At 46.2% G+C, this 21,980-nt stretch overlaps 1 protein-coding gene and 1 long non-coding RNA gene across 3 annotated transcripts in view; one reads left to right on the top strand and one right to left on the bottom strand.

The window, feature by feature from the left end:
* The window catches only part of LOC114595519 (uncharacterized), a 128,508-nt gene that overhangs the window by 5,427 nt on the left and 101,101 nt on the right, over positions 1-21,980 (bottom strand). The window contains exon 1 of one of the 2 annotated variants that reach the window (XR_003706292.2): positions 2,934-4,345. The exons of the other annotated variant lie outside the window; for it this stretch is intronic. This is a non-coding gene — a long non-coding RNA (uncharacterized LOC114595519). Of the gene's footprint in view, positions 1-2,933; positions 4,346-21,980 lie in introns of those variants that run through there. 2 annotated transcript variants of the gene reach the window in all.
* LOC114595276 (uncharacterized) overlaps positions 5,188-21,980 on the top strand; it is a 38,913-nt gene continuing 22,120 nt past the window's right edge. The window contains exons 1-6 of the mRNA XM_077928078.1: positions 5,188-5,284; positions 6,102-6,594; positions 6,762-6,843; positions 6,933-7,210; positions 12,084-12,210; positions 15,271-17,674. Of these exons, the coding sequence (XP_077784204.1) occupies positions 6,193-6,594; positions 6,762-6,843; positions 6,933-7,210; positions 12,084-12,210; positions 15,271-17,674 (3,293 nt within the window). The 5' untranslated portion in view covers positions 5,188-5,284; positions 6,102-6,192. The remainder of the gene's footprint in view (positions 5,285-6,101; positions 6,595-6,761; positions 6,844-6,932; positions 7,211-12,083; positions 12,211-15,270; positions 17,675-21,980) is intronic.

The following is a 21,980-nucleotide window of genomic DNA, read 5'->3' as shown; positions in this document are numbered from 1 at the left end:
CAAAGTGGGAAACCTCCCCATTGTTTCTTTCCTCACAAATCCTGTCTTAAGGGCGCATTTAAGATATGAATAGGGTGTGAGCCTGTGACCTGGCCCAGGAGCTAAGTATTTATCACTACAAAAGAATGGCCAGGCTCCCCAGGCAATCCAGTCAAGTAACCTGCCAGACAGGAGATAAACAACGACAGGAGAAAAACAACATTCAAATTTCTGTTTTAGACCACCTTTTCTGTGATGTAGGTATGATATATCTGAGAGATGGTCTTAGGTTACACCCCTTCTGTGATACATGTATGATGTTTCTGGGAGTGGTCTTTGACTCCAAGGTGAGCAATTTAAAATGTCTATATAAGGGCGGACACACCTTGATTCTGGGTCCTCCTTTCCTGCGTGTGAGGGGAGCACCCTGTTGCAACAGTTCAATAAAGTCAGGATTGCGAGCTGCTTTGCTTCTCAGTATTCTCTGGTTGGCCTCTGTTATCTTCTCCTACCAATAGGGAACCTATGTAAAGACTCTATATGGGCTCTTGGATATCCCACAAGGGAAAAGGGCAATTTTTGTTGACAACAAAAGTCAGCTCCTTTATGGAATTGGCAACCCCATGCCCTAAGCCGGCAGGGTCCTCCCCAAAGCCCCTCCCCTCCCTCCCCCACCTCTCCATGGGGGTCCCTCCCCAGAACAGCCTCTGCTGTCGGGTGCTTGGACACCTGAAGGGTGGGTGTAAGCTCCTTACCTCTCTCGCCCTGACCTAGCCACTGTGATCCACGTGACGGTCACCTCCATACTGGATTATTGTAACTCGCTCTACGTGGGGCTGCCCTTGAGACTGACCCAGAAACGGGGGGGGGGGGGGCGCGCTAGGGGCACATTGGAAGATGGCCAACAATACCATCTCTCTGGCTCACACAAGGTAATTAAGAGGGTAATATGGGAGTAATTAGCCTCCTGGCTTTTCCCAGGGAGAATGGGAAAACGCTGCCTCGTCCGCGGATGCCTATAAATCACCCTTGAGTTTGAAAAAAGGAGGGGGTGAGGGCACTGGACGGAAAGCCCTTGTGTGAGTTTTTGGCTCTCCTGGACGCTGCTTCTGATCGCGACCCTAGTTGCATGACTCAAGATTAACAATTGGAGAAGAGTAAATGCACATGCTTCAAGCGAAAGAAAGGGAGTATTGATTGCTAATTGAATCGACCTCTGATAAGCTGAGTGACGGGTTGGATTGAACAGAAAACTACATCAAAAGAAGACTACATCAAAGAAGCACAGCTATGTCGGTATGTGAAATGGAGCGGAAAGGAGGGGGGAAACTTTTCTTTTTTTCTCTGTGTGATTTACCTAACAACCCCTCCCTAAGAAGAACCGTCGCACAACCGATAGCAAATGAGATGGAATAATAAACTGTGTGGAAATGAATTATTAACCAGAGGCTTTGTTTTGTGGAAGATCTGGAAAGGAATTGAGACAGGCTTTGTTGCAGGATTTACGGTCAAGAGGGGGAGGAAGCCACGGCTTTGCTATTATATCTGAATTCTACGTTTGTTCTGGCAAGAACTCCCCTGAAAAGACTGATGTTGGAGCAACAGGTCTGGGAAAGTTAATGAGCAGACGCTTAGACTGTATTTTACGGGAAATGCTGAAATGGCACCTGCCGTTCAAACAGGACCTTTGGATTAATGTTAAAATCCACACAGGACTACAACAATGTTTGTTTCAACTTGCTTGTGGAGACTCTCAGAGGTTATAAAGAAAGGGGGGGGACAAAAAACGATAACAACAAGAAGATTGGAAGACAATTTGTAAAGGATAATAACAAAGAGATGGAAAGATAGAACTGTGAACATCAAAGCAGCAGAAATATGAGAGCTTTCTGAGCTTGAAGCATGGGTACCCCCAACAAAAATTTAAAATTCGGCTAAATATTTGGAAATATTTGGCGTTTATTATGTATTGGTATAATTTGGAATTAATGTGATTTGATTGGTTTGTTAATAAAAATTATTTTAAAAAAAGAGAGACTGACCCAGAAACTCCAGCGGGTGCAGAATGCCGCGGCGAGACTCCTTACGGGGTCCTTGCTGCGGGATCACATTCACCTGGTGCTATACCAGCTGCACTGGCTCCCGGTGGAATACAGGGTCAGGTTTAAGGTGCTGGTTTTAACCTTTAAAGCCCTATACGGCCTAGGACCCTCGTACCTACGGGACCGCCTCTCCTGGTATGCCCCACAGAGGAACTTACGGTCCTCAAATAAAAACATCTTGAAGGTCCCAGGCCACAGAGAAGTTAGGCTGGCCTCAACCAGAGCCAGGGCTTTTTCAGCTGTGGCCCCGACTTGGTGGAACGCTCTGTCCCAAGAGACCAGGGCCCTGCAGGACTTGACATCTTTCCGCAGGGCCTGCAAGACAGAGCTGTTCCACCAGGCCTTTGGCCAGGGCACAGCCTGACTCCCTCCTCGGCAATCTTTGCAGAGCTCTGGCCCAATGGTTGCCATCGGTTTGATTTGAATTAATTTTATAGTGAATGATTTTAGAGTGTTGTGTTGTACTGTTGTGCTGTTTTATTGTTGTTAGCCGCCCTGAGCCCGGCTTCGGCTGGGGAGGGCGGGATATAAATAAAATTTATTATTTTTATTATTATTATTATTATTATTATTATTATTATTAATTATAGAGGAGTCTCAGGGCAGCTGCCTGGCAGCTCTGCATCACCCGGAGCAAGAGATCTTGTTCTGGCTCCAGCAAAAGTCAGGCTGTCAGTTCCTCACAACTGAGAGTCCTGGCAGCGGGGATGAGGTCTTTGGGATCCTCTCCCTCATAGCTGTCAACTTTTCCCTTTCCTTGCGAGGAATCCTATTCAGAATAAGGGAATTTCCCTTCAAAAAAGGGAAACGTTGACAGCTATGCTCTCCCTACTCGTTTCCTCCAATACTCACCTTTGCTGGATGAAGAAAGCCTGTGGCACATCTTCAGGAAGAGAAAAACAAGTAATAAATGAAATAAGAAACTGATAAAATAAGAATCCACTGATTGCCTCGCCTTGTCCTCCGTCAACTGCCAGCAACTGCTCTCTCCTCCACTCGCCTCACTGCTAACCCAAAATGGCCGCCTGCAAGTCTGTGGTCCTTGTCACCATGGCAACCCCCCCCCTCACCTGGACCTGGGCCCACCTGGCTCCACCTATTGGGAGATGATCTATAATGAAATGAAAAAAATGTTTAAGATAACCTTTGTTAAAAGACCAGAAGCGTTTTTATTAGGTATTTATTAGGCATTTTAGGTATGTTACCAAAAGATAAGAAAAATCTATTCATGTATGCGACAACAGCGGCCAGAATTTTACTAGCTCAAAGATGGAAAAGCGACAAAATACCAGCGAAAGAACACTGGCAAAAAAGTTGATGGAATAGGCTGAAATGGCGAAGCTAACTGAGAGACTTAAAGATAAGGACAATAATGACTTTTTAAAAGATTGGGAACCTTTTAAGATGTATATACAAAAACAATGCATAGAACTGAACTCACTGGCAGGATTTGAGTGATACACTTACAATGGACAAATACAAACAGAAAAGGCAGTTATAAGGTAAAAATGAGAAGGAAGAGACAAATGTTATAACCTTCATTTTAATATATAAGGAATACAAATTTATAAGCAAAAGAAACAGAGGTGTTCTAAACCAGGAAGGGAAGTTGGGGGAAGTCGCATGGGGGCGGGGTGTTAATTTGAATGTTTGATTATGTTAAAATTTCTTTAATTAAGTTATTTTTTTAAAAAAGGAAAAGAAAGAAAAGCAATGGCTCCTCTTACTTAAGGGCCCCACAGACCTCATGGGAGACCAGAGCAGATTCCCTTGTTGCTCTTTTGAGTCAACCAGCAATGGGGGTTGCATTTCCTTATTTCCAGGAGGGCTGTTGCTGAAGCACATGACATGCTCTTCACACTTAGTTATCTATTAGGAACACAGGCACAAATTATTGTACGTGTGTTTGTATTTGCAAACTACCCCAGTCTCTGAGGGGTGAGATTCCAGGGGTCCCAGGCGCTTCTCCATCTTCGGTTTCCTTGGAATGAAAGTCAGCGGAGACTGTGTTGTCTTTATGATATCTAGTTTTATTTACTCACATATACAACCGGAGTGTAGGACGGAGGGGCTCACAGCATCAACTCCCAAACAGATCTTGCTTCTCTATTATATATTTATACCCATGGTTTTCCCCTGCCACTCTGGGTGGCTTCCAACAAAATAATAAAATACAATAGTCCATCAAATATTAAAAGCTTCCCTAAACATAATAACAACCACCATCCATTTTCAGTCCATTGAATTAGCAATTAAGCATTTCTGGAAAGGGAAATGGCATACTTTGTATATTAGCATAAAAAGCATGCCTAAGAAAGTATTACTCATTTACTCATTTAATTTATTACTCATTATTACTCATTTTGGCAGGGGAAAGGTCTCCCTTGGGAGGTGGTGGACTCTCCTTCCTTGGAGGTTTCTCAGGAGAGATCGGATGGCCATCTGCCATGGATGCTTTAGCTGAGATTCCTGCATTGCTGGGGGTTGGACTAGATGACCCTGGGATCCCCTCCTATCTCTCCACTCCTGAATTCTAGGAAGAGCTTCCTTGCCTCCTGCAAAGCCCTTTTCCCTGCAAGCTCTTCCTCTGGTTTCTGGCCAAGGGAGGGAGATGCTCAGAGTCCAGCCAAGAGCCTCACCCCCAAAAGGATATCTGGGCATGGGCGTAGCTGGGGGGGCAGCTGCCCCCCCGAAATCCATAAGAAATAATAAGAATCTGAGGTTCTGCCAAGCGAGAGAGGGCAGAGCGAGGGAGGACTCGGCTTGGCAAGGGTTAAAGGGAAGTGATCTGCCTTCCTAGAGAGGCCAGGAAGCAAGGGGGGGTCTCTCCTGCAAGGGCTGCCTCGCTGTCCCTCCTGGGATCTGGTGAGTCTCCTCTCTCTCCCCCCAGAGGGTGCAGTGGGGAGACGGGGGGGGTCCCAGGGCTGCAGCTGGGGAGGATGCCTGGGGGGCCTGATCAGGGAGGGGCCAGGTCTGCCACGCTCTCCTTCTTGGAGATCAGAGGATCCCAAACTCATCTGGCCCTCCGCCCCCCCTTCAGAAAAGATCTCCCTTCTTTAAAGAAAGGAGTCCCTGGGACTTTAACTCTGTGTGACATCGCTCAGCCTCATTGCACAACAAAGGAAACATGTGCAAATGGTTTTCCAAAGCTGGACGAGGAGGTGGACTAGCCCGCCCCCAAAGAACAACGGGGCGATAGGAAGGTAAAGTGGGGAAGAAAGGCCAGGAACAAAGAGAGGGATCCCAGCCCCTAGTCTGACTGCTGCATTGCAGACCAGTTTCCCAGTCATCTCCAAGGGCAGCTCCCCACGGAGGCCACTGCAGCAATCCCCTCGCACCCAGAGCATGGCATCCCAGGACCACATCCTCTCTGTCCCAAAGGGATTGTTGCTGGCAAAGCAGCCGGAAATGGGCACTGCTACTCACCTTGGCATCAATGGCTGTGTGTTTGTTAAGCTATCTATCAGAATAATAATAATAAATTACCCGCCTAAATTTCAAGGGAGATGTTTTTGGCCCTGCCCACTTGGCCCTCAGGGGATTGGTCAGATACATACCTGGCCCTCAGAGCAAAGAAAAAGGGACCCCACCCCAGGAGTCTGTTTGGATAGCGGCAGAGAGTCCAAGTACAAGAAAAGGAGACAGAAGCAGGAGAGTGGGGGGGGGGGGGGTGCAATTCCTGAGGACCCCCACTAGAGCCAAGCATCCGTTAACAGAAAATACAAATGACTCCCTTCTCAGTCGGTTCTGACTTCATGCATCGACTGGAAGGCAGCAGAAACCAGGTTGATTAATCTCCCAGAAATCCCTTCAGTTGCCTCCACATTTTGCATTGCTAGAAGGCTAGAGATTTATTTCTCCTCCTCTTCCTCCTCTTTCTTTTCAAAAAAATAGCTCACGGTCTGGGATGCGGTGCAGTCCAGCCCTGGTTCCCAGCAAGACTCATCCATGCTTCCTCAGGGAAATATTTCTTTTCCTGTCCCAAAAATTTTGTAACAGAACAATGTATTTGCTTTGTAGGATTTGCTACAGCTTCTCATTTAGAAGGGCAGAACTTGGCAGAAGACCAAAGGGTTCCTTCCGATCTCTCAAAGGCTTCCTGAGAGCATAGATGGATGAGCAAGATTCAGCTGGCCCTGAGGAAGGAAGAAGCTATGCCAGCCAAACTGGGAGCAGTGGGAGATTCTGGGAAAACCCAGTGCAGAAGATCCTGGGTGAGGAGGACACTCTATGCTCAGAGGTGCAGAGCCAGCAGGTGAGGCAATTCTGCTGCCAGGAGGCCAAAGGACCCCGAGAAGCTTGCAGACAACTCTACCACCTTGACCATCAGTGGCTGAAGCCAGAAAGGCACACGAAAGCTGAGATGCTGGACCTGGTGATCTTGGAGCAGTTCCTGGCTGTCCTTCCCCCGGAGATGGAGAGCTGGGTGAGGGAATGCAGAGCGGAGACCAGTTCCCAGGCGGTGGCCCTGGCCGAAGGTTTCCTCCTGAGTCAGGCAGAGGAGAGAAAGCAGGTGAGAGAGACTTCCCTCTGGATACTCCCAAGGGGCTCCAAACAGGACAGAGAACATCCTATAATGGTCTGCTGATGGCCCATCCGTTTTATGGGAAAGCATCCATGGAATGAGATCTCACAGCCTTTCTCCCCATTCTGTGTTTTGAATCCTTGTTTCTTTTTCAGGGAAAGGATCTCTTTGCAGAAATGGACCTGGATTCCTGTGAGGCAGAGAGGCCTCCGTTGGACACCAGAGAGAGGCCACAGGGTAAGGAGGAAGGTGGTTTTTCTCCGTTTGGTCTCATTCTGTTGGTTTTCCAACTCATCTGTGAGTTGTTTTCATCTTGTTTTGTGGAGATACAGTTGGGAAGAAGGGTCCAGAGGAGGGGAGATGTATTTCTGCACCACAAACATATGAAATGGGCACAAACGTCCAAATGCTCTCAGTAGGTAAGGATTTCCCAAAGGCCCATCTGCAGTTAGAGATGCCCTGTTTCACCTGTGAGAGAAGCAGGCACTCCTGGCGTCCTGTTTACCTTTTCTTTCTTGCAGGTGACAGAATGATGCCGGCAAGACTTCCTGATCCGTCTTTTCATGGGGACAGAAGAGAAGCAGCGGGTGTGGAACGAGATCAGGTCAGGGGAAGCTGCCTTGTGGGGACAGAGGCCGAGGGATGGACTGGTTGGGCACAGAGGAATGGTGCGAGGATGCAGCCGGGGAACCAAGAAGGGAAGATGGCTGAGAGCCGAAGGAGTAGAGGTAGAAGAAGCATGGGTGGTCAGAGGGAGAAGAGGGAGAAGCCTGGGAAGAGGAGGTGTCAGAAGCTGAAGGGGTTACAGGGCTTAGTGATCTGGGAGACTCTGTGGCAGAATGCAGTGCAGAATCAGAGGCAGAAGAGGAAGGAGGCGAGTGGGAGAGGAAGGTTGAGAGGCAGAGGTGAGTCAGGATAAGGATGCCAGAAGCCCCCCTCCCTGCTTGTCTCTCAGAGCCAGGAGACCCCCTGCAATGCAGGAATCTCTGCTCGATCATCCAAGACAGATGGCCATTCAAAACAGGCTTATTTTATTTCTAGATTGATCACTGAATGCTCAGATTGATTTCTAAGAAGTGGACAAATGAGGACAAATAGTGGCCTGGATTAACCTAACCAGCCCCATTGGCTGCAAAATGGGGCCTGCCCCCTATTCCTACCCCTCTCCATGCCCCCATTAACCCCTGGAATTTGGCTCTAGGGCATTGGGGGGGGGGGAACTCCCCAGAACAGCTCACAAGGAGAGGAGAAAGTGGACCCTTCCATCAGGCAAACTGGAATGCTTGTGTAGGTAGAATGACTTGGAAAACACAAGGTGGAGTACCACCTATTTGCACAAAGACGAATACCCATAATTAAAACTTAGAATAAAATAAGCATCCAGAATTAAAATGTGCAGCAAAGCAATCCTATTGAAACAACTCCGCTGTGTGAGTGCCTGAGGGCCCTGCTCCTGCCACTCACCACCTGGCCCAGGGCAGGGCCTGAAGCCTCATAAGAACAGTTGCTGCTGCTGCTCCTGCTGGCCAGGAGGACTCGGAGCGGCGCAATGTTCTTTTTAAAATGTTTTTAAAATTTTCTTTTTCCCTTTTGATTACTTTTTTGTGGGGGGTAGGGTGGATGTTTGGTTGGGCTCAGGAATTTGTTTGATTTTGATTGTAATTTTTACTGTTTTTTGTTTGTATTGTTTTATTGTGGGTTCTTTCTTTTCTTTAAGGGTTTTATTTTGTTCTTAAGGGGAGGGGTCAGGGCTGCCAGGGAGTGGGTCCCAGCCCACAAAATAGCTGGGGCATGTTCCATGGGGGGGATGCACTGGGACAACCGATCTCAGTGATCACGGGTAGGAGGAGGAGTTACGCTAAGAGCAGACCATGTCATTACAGAGGAGACAGGTTTAGTCGTTGTTGGAGGACTATCCCTGCCTCCAGGTCTGGTCCTGACTGGACGGATACTAGAATCAGCAAGAGATACCCTGTGCTGTGCAATGACTTGATCATGGATGAAGGACTTGATCTGGCATGTGTAACAGAGACTTAGTTGGATGAAGCAGATGGGCCTGTCCTTGCAGTTGCTTGCCCACCAGGTTTCTCTTATACAGCAACCCAGGCCTTGTGCATAGCTGTCAAGTGTCCCTTATTTGAAGGGACAGTCCCTTATTCCAGCGCCATGTCCCGCTGCTGTCCCTTATTGATAGATGTCCCTTAAATGATGCCCCTTAAATTTCAAAGGAAGCAGCTCCTCTCCCTCCCTCCCTTCCCACCAGGGAGGAGGGAGGCTCCAACTGTGCTGCTTGGCTGTGTTGCTCACCCAATAAGAAGTCTAAGAACGACTGGGGGGCGGAGCTTGCATGCCTTGTGTGTGGCTAGTTAATGCAAGCTGAGGGTGTTTTTGAATGCTGGACGCCATTTTGTTGCACGTGCTGCTGCAAACTTTACTGTGCAAAGCCAGGCTGCGGAGTCATCTTAAGTTGAGGCTGCATAGGCCTTGTGGTGCATGTGATTCAGATTCAATTCAGTTGAACCTCTGGTTACAAAGTTGGTTGGACAGTGTTCTCGAAGCTACCCAGCATGAGTTTGACCAGACTGCAGGAGGACAGGAAGACTGGAGTGCCTGGAACAGGTGAGGCTGCAGGTCCCTTATTTTCAAGGCTGCTGGTCCCTTATTTTCAAATCTGTAAGTTGACAGCTATGGCCTTGTGGGCGGGGAGGGGGGGTTGCAGTGCCATGGTCAGATCACTTCCTGGTGCAACTGGACTTCTCCGCGACCCTTCCACTCTACAGGGAGGTGGGACCGATTCAGATGGTCCACCCCCGCCACTTAATGGATCCAAATGGTTTCCAGAGAGTGGTAGGGGATGCTTTATCCCATGTTGATGGCCTTTCAGCTGGTTCCCTGGTGGCCCGCTGGAATGTGGAGTTAACCAGGGCTGTTGACTGTTTGGCTCCGAAGCGCCCTCTTCAATTGCATGGAGCCTGGACAGCCCTGTGGTTTTCCACGGATCTGAGGGCAATGAAACAATCGCTGAGACGGCTCGAGTGCTGGTGGCGGATAACTCATTCTGAAGCTGACCGGACACGGGTTAGAGCTCAATGCCGAGCCTACCAAGTGGCAGTAGCAACGGCGAAGAAGACTTTCTTGGCCGCCTCTATTGCATCTGCAGAAAACAGCAGCAGGAGACTTTTTCAGGTGGTTCACAATATAGCAGAACCACCTGCTACATCGGGGCCCAGTATGGGCCACATGATCTCCTGCAATGATTTTGCAAAGTTTTTTGCAGACAAAGTCGCTCAGAGTCAGGAAGAGGTAGACTCCACTGTGGGAGCAGGGCCAGGGCGGGAGAGTGCTAGAGCCCTGTCTAGTCAAGTTGCGTGGGATCAATTCCAATCTGTTACCTCTGAGGATGTGGACAGGCTGCTTGGACGAGTGAGACCAACCACCTGTCTCCTTGATCCTTGCCCATCGTGGCTTATAAAAGCTAGCCGGGAAGGGCTGGGCGATGGGCTTTGAGGGGTCGTGAATGCTTCTCTCTGTGAGGGAGCCTTCCCAGACCCGCTGAAAGAGGCGGTTATCAAACCACTTATTAAAAAAACATCTTTAGATGCGGCCACGATGGCCAATTATCGCCCAGTCTCAAATCTTCCATTCTTGGGCAAGGTGATTGAGCAAGTGGTTGCTGAACAACTCCAGGCACGCCTGGAAGAAGCGGACCATTTGGATCCCTTCCAGTCAGGATTCAGGCCTCATCATGGGACTGAAACTGCCTTGGTCGCACTGGTTGATGATCTCTGGCGGGCTAGGGACAAAGGTAAGAGCTGTTTCCTAGTTCTGCTGGCTCTCTCAGCAGCGTTTGATACCATCGACCATAACATCCTTCTGGACCGTCTTGAGGGGCTGGGAGCTGGGGGCACTGTCATACAGTGGTTCCGCTCCTTCCTCCTGGGCCGTGTTCAGAAAGTGGTGGTGGGGGATGAGTGTTCAGACCCCTGGGCTCTCACTTGTGGGGTGCCTCAGGGTTCTGTCCTCTCCCCCATGCTTTTCAACATCTACATGCAACCGCTGGGAGAGATCATCAGGGGCTTTGGGCTGGGTGCTCATCAGTATGTAGATGATACCCAGCTATACCTCTCTTTCAAACCAGTGAAGGCGGTGAAAGTCCTGTTTGAAAGTCCTGTTGGAGGATGGATGGCGGCTAACAGATTGAGGCTGAATCCTGACAAGACAGAAGTACTGTTTTGGGGGGACAGGAGGCGGGCAGGTGTGGGGGGACTCCCTGGTCCTGAATGGGGTAACTGTGTCCCTGAAGGACGAGGTGTGCAGCCTGGGAGTCATTTTGGACTCGCAGCTGTCTATGGAGGCACAAGTCAATTGTGTGTCCAGGGCAGCTGTTTATCAGCTCCATCTGTTATGCAGGCTGAGACCCTACCTGCCCTCAGACTGTCTCACCAGAGTGGTGCATGCTCTAGTTATCTCTCGCTTGGACTACTGCAATGCACTCTATGTGGGGCTACCTTTGAAGGTGACCCGGAAACTACAACTAATCTAAAATGTGGCAGCTAGACTGGTGACTGGGAGTGGCTGCCGAGACCATATAACACTGGTCCTGAAAGACCTGCATTGGCTCCCAGGAGGTTTCCGAGCACAATTCAAAGTGTTGGTGCTGACCTTTAAAGTCCTAAAAGGCCTCGGTCCAGTACACCTGAAGGAGCGTCTCCACCCCCATCGTTCTGCCCAGACACTGAGGTCCAGCGCTGAGGGCCTTCTGGCGGTTCCCTCGCTGCGAGAAGCCAAGTTACAGGGAACCAGGCAGAGGGCCTTCTCGGTAGTGGCATCCACCCTGTGGAACGCCCTCCCACCAGATGTCAAAGAGAAAAATAACTACAGTGGTGCCTCGGAAGATGAAAAGAATCCGTTCCGCGGTTCTCTTCGTCTAGCGGTTTTTTCGCCTTGCGAAGCAACCCCATTAGCGTCTAAGCGGATTAGCGCTATTAGCGATTTAGCGGCTTAGCGGCTATTAAAGGCTTAGCGGCTAAGCTGTTAAAAGGCTATTAACAGCTTAGCACCTTTGAAAGGGGGGGAAGCGGGGGGGGGACGTCTTGCAAAGCAAGCCCATAGGAAAATTCGTCTTGCGAAGCGCCTCCGCAACGGGAAACCCGTTCGTCTTGCGGGTTTTTCGTCTTGCGAGGCATTCGTCTTGCGGGGGCACCACTGTACCAAACTTTTAGAAGACATCTAAAGGCAGCCCTGTTTAGGGAAGCTTTTAATGTTTAATAGATTATTGTATTTTAGTGTTTTGTTGGAAGCCGGCCAAAGTGGCTAGGGAAACCCAGCCAGATGGGCAGGGTATATTATTATTATTATTGTTGTTGTTGTTGTTGTTGTTGTTGTTATTATTATTAACAAGAAGGAAATAACAGAGCATTGTGTAGCAGATCATATTTCTGCTGTCTCAGAGGAGGACTTTCCCCTTTTTCTTTTAGGGTCCATTGTGCTTTGAAGATGTTGCTGTTCGTTTCACGGATGAGGAGTGGGCGTTGCTGGATCCTGACCAGAGAGCTCTGCATAAGGACGTCATGGAGGAGAATTGTGGGATATTGGCCTCTCTTGGTAAGGCTCCCTGTGGGATCGTCATATCTGCCTGGAAATTCAAAAAATACCTCAATGTGACCAACCTCTTATATTTTCACAGAGCTCAACAGCGCCCCCTATAACACCTGGGAACCAAACACCCCCACAATAAAGAGTTAATTACAGTTTTTTCTTTGAACAACCTTCCTCAAATTATTCCTTTTTCTACCAGGATTGGGCTGGTCTGAACTTCTGAGTCCATCTTAAATGTCAGCTTCAGAATTGTTAGGAAAGCTAAGTAGCTTCAGGTTTTTGTTTTTGCTCCTGTCAGTCTTGGGTTGACCAAAGAGACGACTGGCAGCGAAGCTCAGGTGCTGCCAGCCAGAGAAGAAGCAGGCCTAGGGAGAGGAGACTTAGCAGCGGAAGGCAGAGAGGAGGGGGAGAGGAACGGTCATCTGAGCTCTGAACAAAGGGGAGAAGAAAAAGAGAGAGAGAGTGACAGACAGCTGTGTGAGAGCTACAGGAGTGAGTCAGACGCTGGAATGCAGGAAGCATTCTCTGCCTAATCTCAGAGGACTGAAAACTGGTCGAGACTGGCGAAAGATACTGGAAGAGAAGGTGGGGGCTTCCATGCTGGGGAAGGGGGAGGAGCTCAGTCTGAGCAACTCCATCTTGTGGGGATGACGATGAGTAGAGGAGCTCCGTCCAAGTTTGTTGTTTTAGCAATAAATCTGAAATTATTAACAGTCGTCTCACGTTTGTGGGAGAGACCAAGCCATAACAAGGACTGACATTGGAGATGGAGGGGATGCCATGACTGGGCCAAACAAAATCCATCCCAGAGAAGAGCTAGGCTTATGGAATCTCAGGTAGTAGTCGCAGTGATGAGGATGAGGATGATACAGCGGTACCTCGGTTTACAAAATTAAGCTTTTCCTGAACAGGTACCACTGTAGTAATAATAATAATTTTTATTTCTACCCTGCCGATAATAATAATAATAATCTGATTCCATTTAAAATGAACAACTTATACTAGTGACCAAAATTGTGGAAAGCTTTTGTGAAAAGTGTATTTCTGAGGTTTGATGGCTCATAACACCACTTTTGTGTGGAATAATGCCATAAAATTATATAGGAATGGAAAGATATTTTAATGAAGAATGTAATGCAATGACTTTTATGAAGGAGTTTTTTTTAGAACAGCAGTCATAAAGAAAAAACGTGAAACCTTTGGTAACCATTGGTAACCTTTAGCTTTCATTATGGCCTTACAACACCTTCCCATGAAGTGAACCAAGTTTTTAGTTCTGCAACTGTAAGAATGTGAAACCAAGATTTAATTATTGCCTCTGTTAATTGGGCTTTATTGCTGGGTTACTTCTGACTAATATGTTTCTTTCAAGTATTTCATTTATGTATTTGGGGGCATTTACATTCCCAGTAATGACGCAAATTCTGCCCACACCTTTTGCTGCCATACAACCCCAGATCATCACACTATCTGGGTGTTTCACGGTCGGTGTAATGCAAGTAGGATGTAAATCTCTGATTCTTCTCACATATTTCATGCCATCACTACCAAGCAAGGAGATTTGGGTCTCATCCCTCCAAATAACACTGTCCCATTGTTCCGCTGTCCAGTTAACATGGGTTTAATCTTTTCAACCTTTGCTTGAGAGATAATAATGGCTTTTTCCTTAGAATTCTAACATTTAGACCAATCCTTGCACTCAACTTCACATCGCATCTCGCCATGTCATCTTGTATACACCCAGATGACATTTTTCTGTCATGTAGGGACAGTCTCTCCATTCTTCGATCATCACTTGCCTTTGTGCACCTCTTCCTGCCTTTACCAGTCTGATTTTGTAGTGCCCGAGTCTCCTTATATCTCTTCAAAAATATAGAAAGGCCAGCTTTGGTTATGTTTTCCCCAATCTCTCTTCAAATTTCTTCATAATTGTAGCCTTGTTCACTTAATAGTACTATTTTACATCGCTTTCTGGGTGACCCGTCAACTCTTTGAGCCATTTCTATAATTTTATTATGTTTTACAACCTCACTAAATGAAAGAACACAAAAAACCACCAACCAACTCGATAGCAATCACATAACACATTGACAAAAGTCAACCTAAGCAAGTTGTGCTTCCTTTTTCTGGTTATTTGACTATAACATTAGATAAAATGCGAGTAATTGAACAAACTTGCATTCTTGATGGATTGCATTCTTGATTAAATTATCTTTCCATTGATATACAATTTTATGTTATTCCTATAAAAGAAGTGGTGTTATGAGCTATCAAACCTCTGAAACACACTTTTTCCCAAAAGTCTTCCACAATTTTGACCACTACTGTATATTAAACAAACCAACATTCAACAACTCATCAGAATTTAATAATAAATATGTCGGTTAATGACAAACAGTACAGGTAATGAACACCCCCCCAACTTCCTTCAGTTCTTCTCCATTTGTTCCTGAGGCTCTAATCCATTTTTGTTTTTTTTAAATAATATTTATTAAAGATTTTAGACATTATACTCACCAAACACATATAAACCCATCCCCAAAGTGCAATAAACAAAGAAACACACACAGAAAAAGAAAAATTTAACACCTAATACAAAAGACATACAACATCAAATTCAAATCCGTGATAACCATACTTTCTTCACCTTTTTAGACTTCCTCATGTCTCTCGTTCCTGCGTTCCAAATTTATAAACAGCAATTTATCACCTTGTTTCAATTCTTAATTTATATTTTTCCAATATTATGTCTCTAGTTTTAAATACTTTAACCAAAAGCTTAAATATTTAATTTAGGCATAATATTAACCCAAAATTTAACTTTTTCTCAAATTTCATCTATTCTCATATTCCTTTCAACTAGCTTACTGATGCCATGTTATTTTAATTCTTGCATCTTTCTTAACACTCATACAATTTACAATGTTTTTGTAGGTAGTCCTTGAATTTCTTCCAATCCTCTTCCACTGCTTCTTCTCCCAGGTCGCGGATTCTGCCAGTCATTTCTGCTAATTCCATATAGTCTATCAGTTGCGAGGCTCTAATCCCTTTTTGTCTCCATTGCAGATTGTGATGAATCGGAAATCGAGAACAAAGGTGACCACGATAAAATCCCCAGAGAGGAGAAGCCACGTAAAAATTTGGAGTGTGGAGAAAGCTGCAGTCAGAGCTCCCATTCCACTTCCCATCAACAAAATCTCATTGGAAAGAAACTCTATTACTGCATGGAATGTGGAAAGAACTTCAGTCACAGCTCCAATCTAATTTCCCATCAAAGAATTCATACAGGGGAGAAACCCTATCAGTGTGTGGAATGTGGAAAGAGCTTCAGTCACAGACACAGTCTCACCTCCCATCAAAGAATTCATACAGGGGAGAAACCCTATCAGTGTGTAGAATGTGGAAAGAGCTTCAGTCACAGCCACTGTCTCACCTCCCATCAGAGAATTCATACAGGGGAGAAACCCTATCAGTGTGTGGAATGTGGAAAGAGCTTCAGGAAGAACTCCCATCTCACTTCCCATCAAATAATTCATACAGGAGAGAAACCCTATCAGTGTGTGGAATGTGGAAAGAGCTTCAGGAAGAAGGACAAACTCACTTCCCATCAAATAATTCATACAGGAGAAAAACCTTATCAGTGTGTGGAATGTGGAAAGAGCTTCAGGAAGAAGGACAAACTCACTTCCCATCAAAGAATTCATACAGGAGAAAAACCCTATCAGTGTGTGGAATGTGGAAAGAGGTTCAGGACACGCTACGAACTCACTTCCCATCAAAGAATTCATACAGGGGAGAAACCCTATCAGTGTGTTGAATGTGGAAAGAGCTTCAGTCAGAGCTCCTCTCTCACTTTCCATCAAAGAATTCATACAGGGGAGAAACCCTATCAGTGTGTCGAATGTGGAAAGAGCTTCACTGATAGCTCCTCTCTCACTTCCCATCAAAGAATCCATACAGGGGAGAAGCCCTATCAGTGTGTCGAATGTGGAAAGAGCTTCAGTCATAGCTCCTCTCTCACTTCCCATCAAAGAATCCATACAGGGGAGAAACCCTATCAGTGTGTCAAATGTGGAAAGAGCTTCACTGATAGCTCCTCTCTCACGTCCCATCAAAGAATTCATACAGGGGAGAAACCCTATCAGTGTGTGGAATGTGGAAAGAGCTTCATTGTTAGCTCCGCTTTCACTTCCCATCAAAGAATTCATACAGGAGAAAAACCCTATCAGTGTGTGGAATGTGGAAAGAGCTTCAGGAAGAGCTGCGATCTCACTTCCCATCAAAGAATTCATACAGGGGAGAAACCCTATCAGTGTGTGGAATGTGGAAAGAGCTTCAGTCACAGTCAGAATCTCACTTCCCATCAAAGAATTCATACAGGAGACAAACCCTATCAGTGTGTGGAATGTGGAAAGAGCTTCATTCACAGCCACCATCTCACTTCCCATCAAAGAATTCATACAGGGGCGAAACCCTATCAGTGTGTAGAATGTGGAAAGAGCTTCACTGATAGCTCCTCTCTCACTTCCCATCAAAGAATCCATACAGGGGAGAAACCCTATCAGTGTGTCGAATGTGGAAGGAGCTTCAGTCATAGCTCCTCTCTCACTTCCCATCAAAGAATCCATACAGGGGAGAAACCCTATCAGTGTGTCGAATGTGGAAAGAGCTTCAGTCACAGCTCCTCTCTCACTTTCCATCAAAGAATTCATACAGGGGAGAAACCCTATCAGTGTGTGGATTGTGGAAAGAGCTTCAGTCAGAGCTCCTCTCTCACTTTCCATCAAAGAATTCATACAGGGGAGAAACCCTTTCAGTGTGTGGAATGTGGAAAGAGCTTCAGTCACAGCCAAAGTCTCACCACCCATCAGAGAATTCATACAGGGGAGAAACCCTATCAGTGTGTGGAATGTGGAAAGAGCTTCAGTGTTAGCTCCGCTTTCACTTCCCATCAAAGAATCCATACAGGGGAGAAACCCTATCAGTGTGTCGAATGTGGAAAGAGCTTCAGTAAGAGCTGCTCTCTCACTTCCCATCAAAGAGTTCATACAGGGGAGAAACCCTATCAGTGTGTGGAATGTGGAAAGAGCTTCAGTCAGAGCTCCTCTCTCACTTACCATCAAAGAATTCATACAGGAGAAAAACCCTATCATTGTGTGGAATGTGGAAAGAGCTTCAGTGACGGCCGCAGTCTCACCTCGCATCAGAGAATTCATACAGGGGAGAAACCCTATCAGTGTGTGGAATGTGGAAAGAGCTTCAGTCAGAGCTCCTCTCTCACTTCCCATCAAAGAATTCATACAGGGGAGAAACCCTATCAGTGTGTGGAATGTGGAAAGAGCTTCAGTCACAGCCACAGTCTCACTTCCCATCAAAGAATTCATACAGGGGTGAAACCCTATCAGTGTGTCGAATGTGGAAAGAGCTTCGGGACGAGCTCCAATCTCACTTCCCATCAAAGAATCCATACAACGGTCGAAAAAACCATTATACAGCTTTAGGAACCAGGCAGACACACCTTTTTAACCAGGCTTTTGGCTGATTGACATCTAATGCCCTTTTTAATAGGTTTTTTTTGTTTGTTTCTTGTTTCTTTTTATGTTGTAACCGTCCTGAGGCCTTTGGGTGTAGGGAATAGGTGCCAACTCTTAAAGGCCTAGGGGTCTTTGCCCCACCCCCCAATAAAATATTTAAGGATGCCACCCCCCAACTTTGGTGTGTATTTTTCCAATCACAACCTTTTATTCTTCTGCAGCTTGCCATACAATTTCTTTTTCAATTTGCCCTCTTAAAAAAAAAAAAACACGCACAAAGGTCATGAGGAAAACAAAATACAAGAAAATACAAACGTGGACAGGTCCCATCTTTGCAGGTAAAACGGAAAAGTTGCTTTGAAGCTGGGTTTCCCAAACTTGGGACCTCAGCAGCTCCCAGACTACAGTTCCCATCATCCCTCCCCATTGGTCCTGCTACGTAGGGATGATGGGAATTGTAGTCTAAAAACAGCTGGAGACCCAAGTTTGCTTTAAAGGGAAAGTAGGCTGGCCCTGTGACACCCTCTGCTGGACAAAAGCACTGCCCCAGAATCTGAACCGCCCCCAGTACTGCTAATTGGAATTAATAGAGCGCAAAACAGAAGTTTGATCGGCACTTCAACCTCTTGGGAGCTTCTAGGCGCTTTCTGCACCACCTAGAGTACCCACAGAATTGTGGCGTCTACTGGAAACACACAAAGGAGAACAAATGAAAGACAAACACAAGGGGCAGGAAAAAACCTGGAAAGGGCCATACCAAATGGAGCTCCGGTGTGAAGAGGTCACTTTCCCCACTGCTGAACAATGCCACAGGTAGAGGAGATGGAATGCTAGAAGTGTCTCTGGGGCAAGGGGAGCTGCTGGGAAACTGAACTACGGGCTCAAAATATTACTTTTTTAAAAAGTTGTTGCCATTATAGGCATTGCCATTCAAATGTCATGCATGCATCATGTGATTGATTGTGCAAGGCGGGCCTTAAATGGCCCCCCATCAATATTTTATTCAAGTTGGCAGCACTGGGTTGGGTGGTTTCCAAATTAAATAAAGACATAAATTGCCTTCCTTTGCACATGTCAGTATCCTCATTTATTATTTTTAAAATTTATTTGCCCTTCACCTGAAGATTTTACAATATAAACATAGAGGATAAAAGCATGGCTTTCTCAAAAACAAGTGAAGCCAAAGAAATCTCTCCTTTTCTTTTCTTTTTTTGAATGGAGTTACAAACTTTGATGATCAGGGAACTGCTTTGGAAGTAGTGCATCTCGATTTCAGTAAGGCTTTTGACAAAGTCCTCTGTGATATTTATGTGAGGAAGGTGGTAAAATGTGGGCTGAATGAGGTAACTGTTAGGTGGATTTGACTGACCGAACCCAAAGAGGACTCCTACATGGGTCCTCCTCATCCTGGGGAAAAGTGACAAGAGGGGTGCTGCCGGGTCTTGATAAATGACATGGATGAAGGAAATGAGGGGATGCTCACCACATCTGCAGACGAGACCAAAGGGATCATAATGGTGTCCTCTCTCTTTTTCAGCAACAGACAGGGAGACACAGAACAGTGCAAAAGCACAGCGGAGCAGAAGAGATAAGACTGACTTCCGTTCTTACACTTTCCAAGCCTAGGAAACTAAACAGGTTCATGTTGAAAATGAACTTTCTTAAACACCCTTTTTATTAGGTATCCCAAACCAAACGCTGCCAAAAGAAAAATGGATATTATTTATGTATGCTACAACAGTGGCCAGAATCTTGATCGCACTATATTGGAAGAGGAACTTCAAAGGAACAATGGCCAGAAAAACTGATGAACTATGCAGAGTTGGCTAAGCTAATAGATAAACTACGAGAGAAGGACAAAAAGGACTTCAAAAGAGTCTGGGAACCATTTACAGTCTATTTGCAGAAACAACAAAATGGACTGGATTCACTGGCAGGGTTTGAATAAACGTTCACAACTTTATTTCAGTAACAGATACTTTAGAGAAATGATTTGGGAAATTGCTTTTATATAAGAAAAACAGGATGCAACAAATAAAGCTAAATAACTCAGCAGAGGGGAAGTTGAGGGAAGTTCAGAGGAAGGGAGGGAAAACAATGGCAAATAACATGATGATTGAGATCTGTATTTTTATTTGTTATAAAATTCAATAAATATTCTTTTTTTTTTTTAAGAAAGTAAAGAGAGACATGTGACATAGTAGCCGCTTATCCAGCAATGGGAAGAGTGAATTGCTAACAACACATGATTGCAGATGTTACAGAAATTACATGGGATGGCAAATCTTTAAAGTTGTCACAATGTTTTCAATTCTGGGCATCACCGAAGGAGAAGGGATGTGTCTGCAAGCAATGGAGAGTGAATTTTAAGTTTGGGTGGGGTGGGGTGGGGTGATGGGCTGAGATTTAGCCAAGCTTTGCTCTTTGGTAGAAAAAGATGGAAGGATTGGTTTTCAGAGTTTGGAATAGTGTGTTAAGAAGTGGGAGGTGAAAGCGGTGATGTTTTGGAGCAGAGCTGGCATTTGAGTGATTATCTGGGGATTTTCATCACTTTGTCTGTTATTCAAATCAGACTTCAAATAGGCTAAAGTCAAGCCAAAGTTTAAAGCACATACAAATTCATAATCAGGTGGAATGTGCCTTGACCAAACTTTTATTCCCGGCTTTTGGTTGGAAAGTTGAGTTGTTGGGTAAAAGAAAAGAAAGCAAAGCAAAGCAATGGCTCCTCTTACTTAAGGGCCCCACAGACGTCATGGGAGACCAGAGCAGATTCCCTTGTTGCTTTTTTGAGTCAACCAGCAATGGGGGTTGCATTTCCTTATTTCCAGGAGGGCTGTTGCTAAAGCACATGACATGCTCTTCACACTTAGTTATCTATTAGGAACACAGGCACAAATTATTGTGTGTGTTTGTATTTGCAAACTACCCCAGTCTCTGAGGGGTGAGATTCCAGGGGTCCCAGGCGCTTCCCCATCTTCGGTTTCCTTGGAACGAAAGTCAGCGGAGACTGGGGCGTCTTTATGATATCTAGTTTTATTTACTCGCATACACAACCGGAGTGTAGGACGGAGGGGCTCACAGCATCAAGACCCAAACAGATCTTGCTTCTCTTTTTGTGGCAGCTTTGGCTCCAGCACAGAGCACGCTGGTTTCGGGGTTTCCCACAACTCTCTCTGGGTCTTGCTTTCCTACCTAGCAGCCAGGTAGATGGGAGGGGGGAGGACAGGCCTCCCCCATTAGCTGCAGCTCTTGCAACCCAGCTCCCTTTTGGGGGCCAAACTGTCAGTATTTCATTCTCCCATTGCTAGTGTACCATGATATCCATGTTTACACCTTCTGTACTGAAGTCAGTCTGTACAGAAGTCAGTCTGTAAATCACTTCCATCCTTTGTTCTTTGTTCTTTTATTCTGACCAAGAAGGAGACGACTGCGGAAGACAGCTCACACCATGTTTCTTTGTTATTTTCCGCTGTTGATAAAGCTTGATGTCACATTCCAACACAGTTTGCAGCACATCTGCAAAGAGAAGGACATGGGGACAGGTGAGTCCATCCCTGAGCACCTGGCAAGGCTATTCCAAGAGTTTTCTCCTGGATTCCAAATCCTACTACAGTGGAGGGACAGCCTAGGCCTTTGGGGGATTATCCTGTCCTCCTTCAACCAGAATGTGGCTCCCCAGGCTAACGAGATGTTCAATATCCGGTTTCACTCCACCCTTTTAAAATTTAAATATCAAAACAGATCCCAACTTTCAGAGCATGTAAACCACATGAGTGGAAAGACTGCTGTGCCACTCACAGAAACAGAACTATACTTCCTTCTTCCACATTTAAAGTAAAAGTCTACGTAACGAAACCGAATAGATCCAAGTCTGCCTTCCTCCGCCAACCTCAACTTCGCTCTTCAAGCCAAAAGACAACACTTCCCCATCCCCTGGCGAAACCCCCTGGCCTTTCATTGGTAGAGCTGCCACCACGCCAGTGGCGTTTACCTCAGCGCAGCACGGGGACTGACTGAGCGGGTGGCGAGATGCTTTGAGCCTCGGGCACTTGGCGGGTTCTGAAATGGCCGTGCAGGCCAGATTCACGGCCCTGGCAGGCTGGATTTGGCCCACGGGACATAGTTTGTGGACCCCTGGTCTACACTGACTGGCAGCAGGACCCCAAAGTTTCAGGCAGCAATTTCGTCCAGCCCTTGCAGGAGATGTCAGGGGTTGACCCTGGGACATTCTGCATGCCAAAC

This window comes from Podarcis muralis, chromosome 4, assembly GCF_964188315.1.
Source record: "Podarcis muralis chromosome 4, rPodMur119.hap1.1, whole genome shotgun sequence".
In the NCBI taxonomy this organism is placed as follows: Eukaryota; Metazoa; Chordata; class Lepidosauria; order Squamata; family Lacertidae; genus Podarcis; species Podarcis muralis.
Note: the sequence above shows the minus strand (reverse complement) of the source record. Positions and strands in the feature narration are given on the sequence as shown.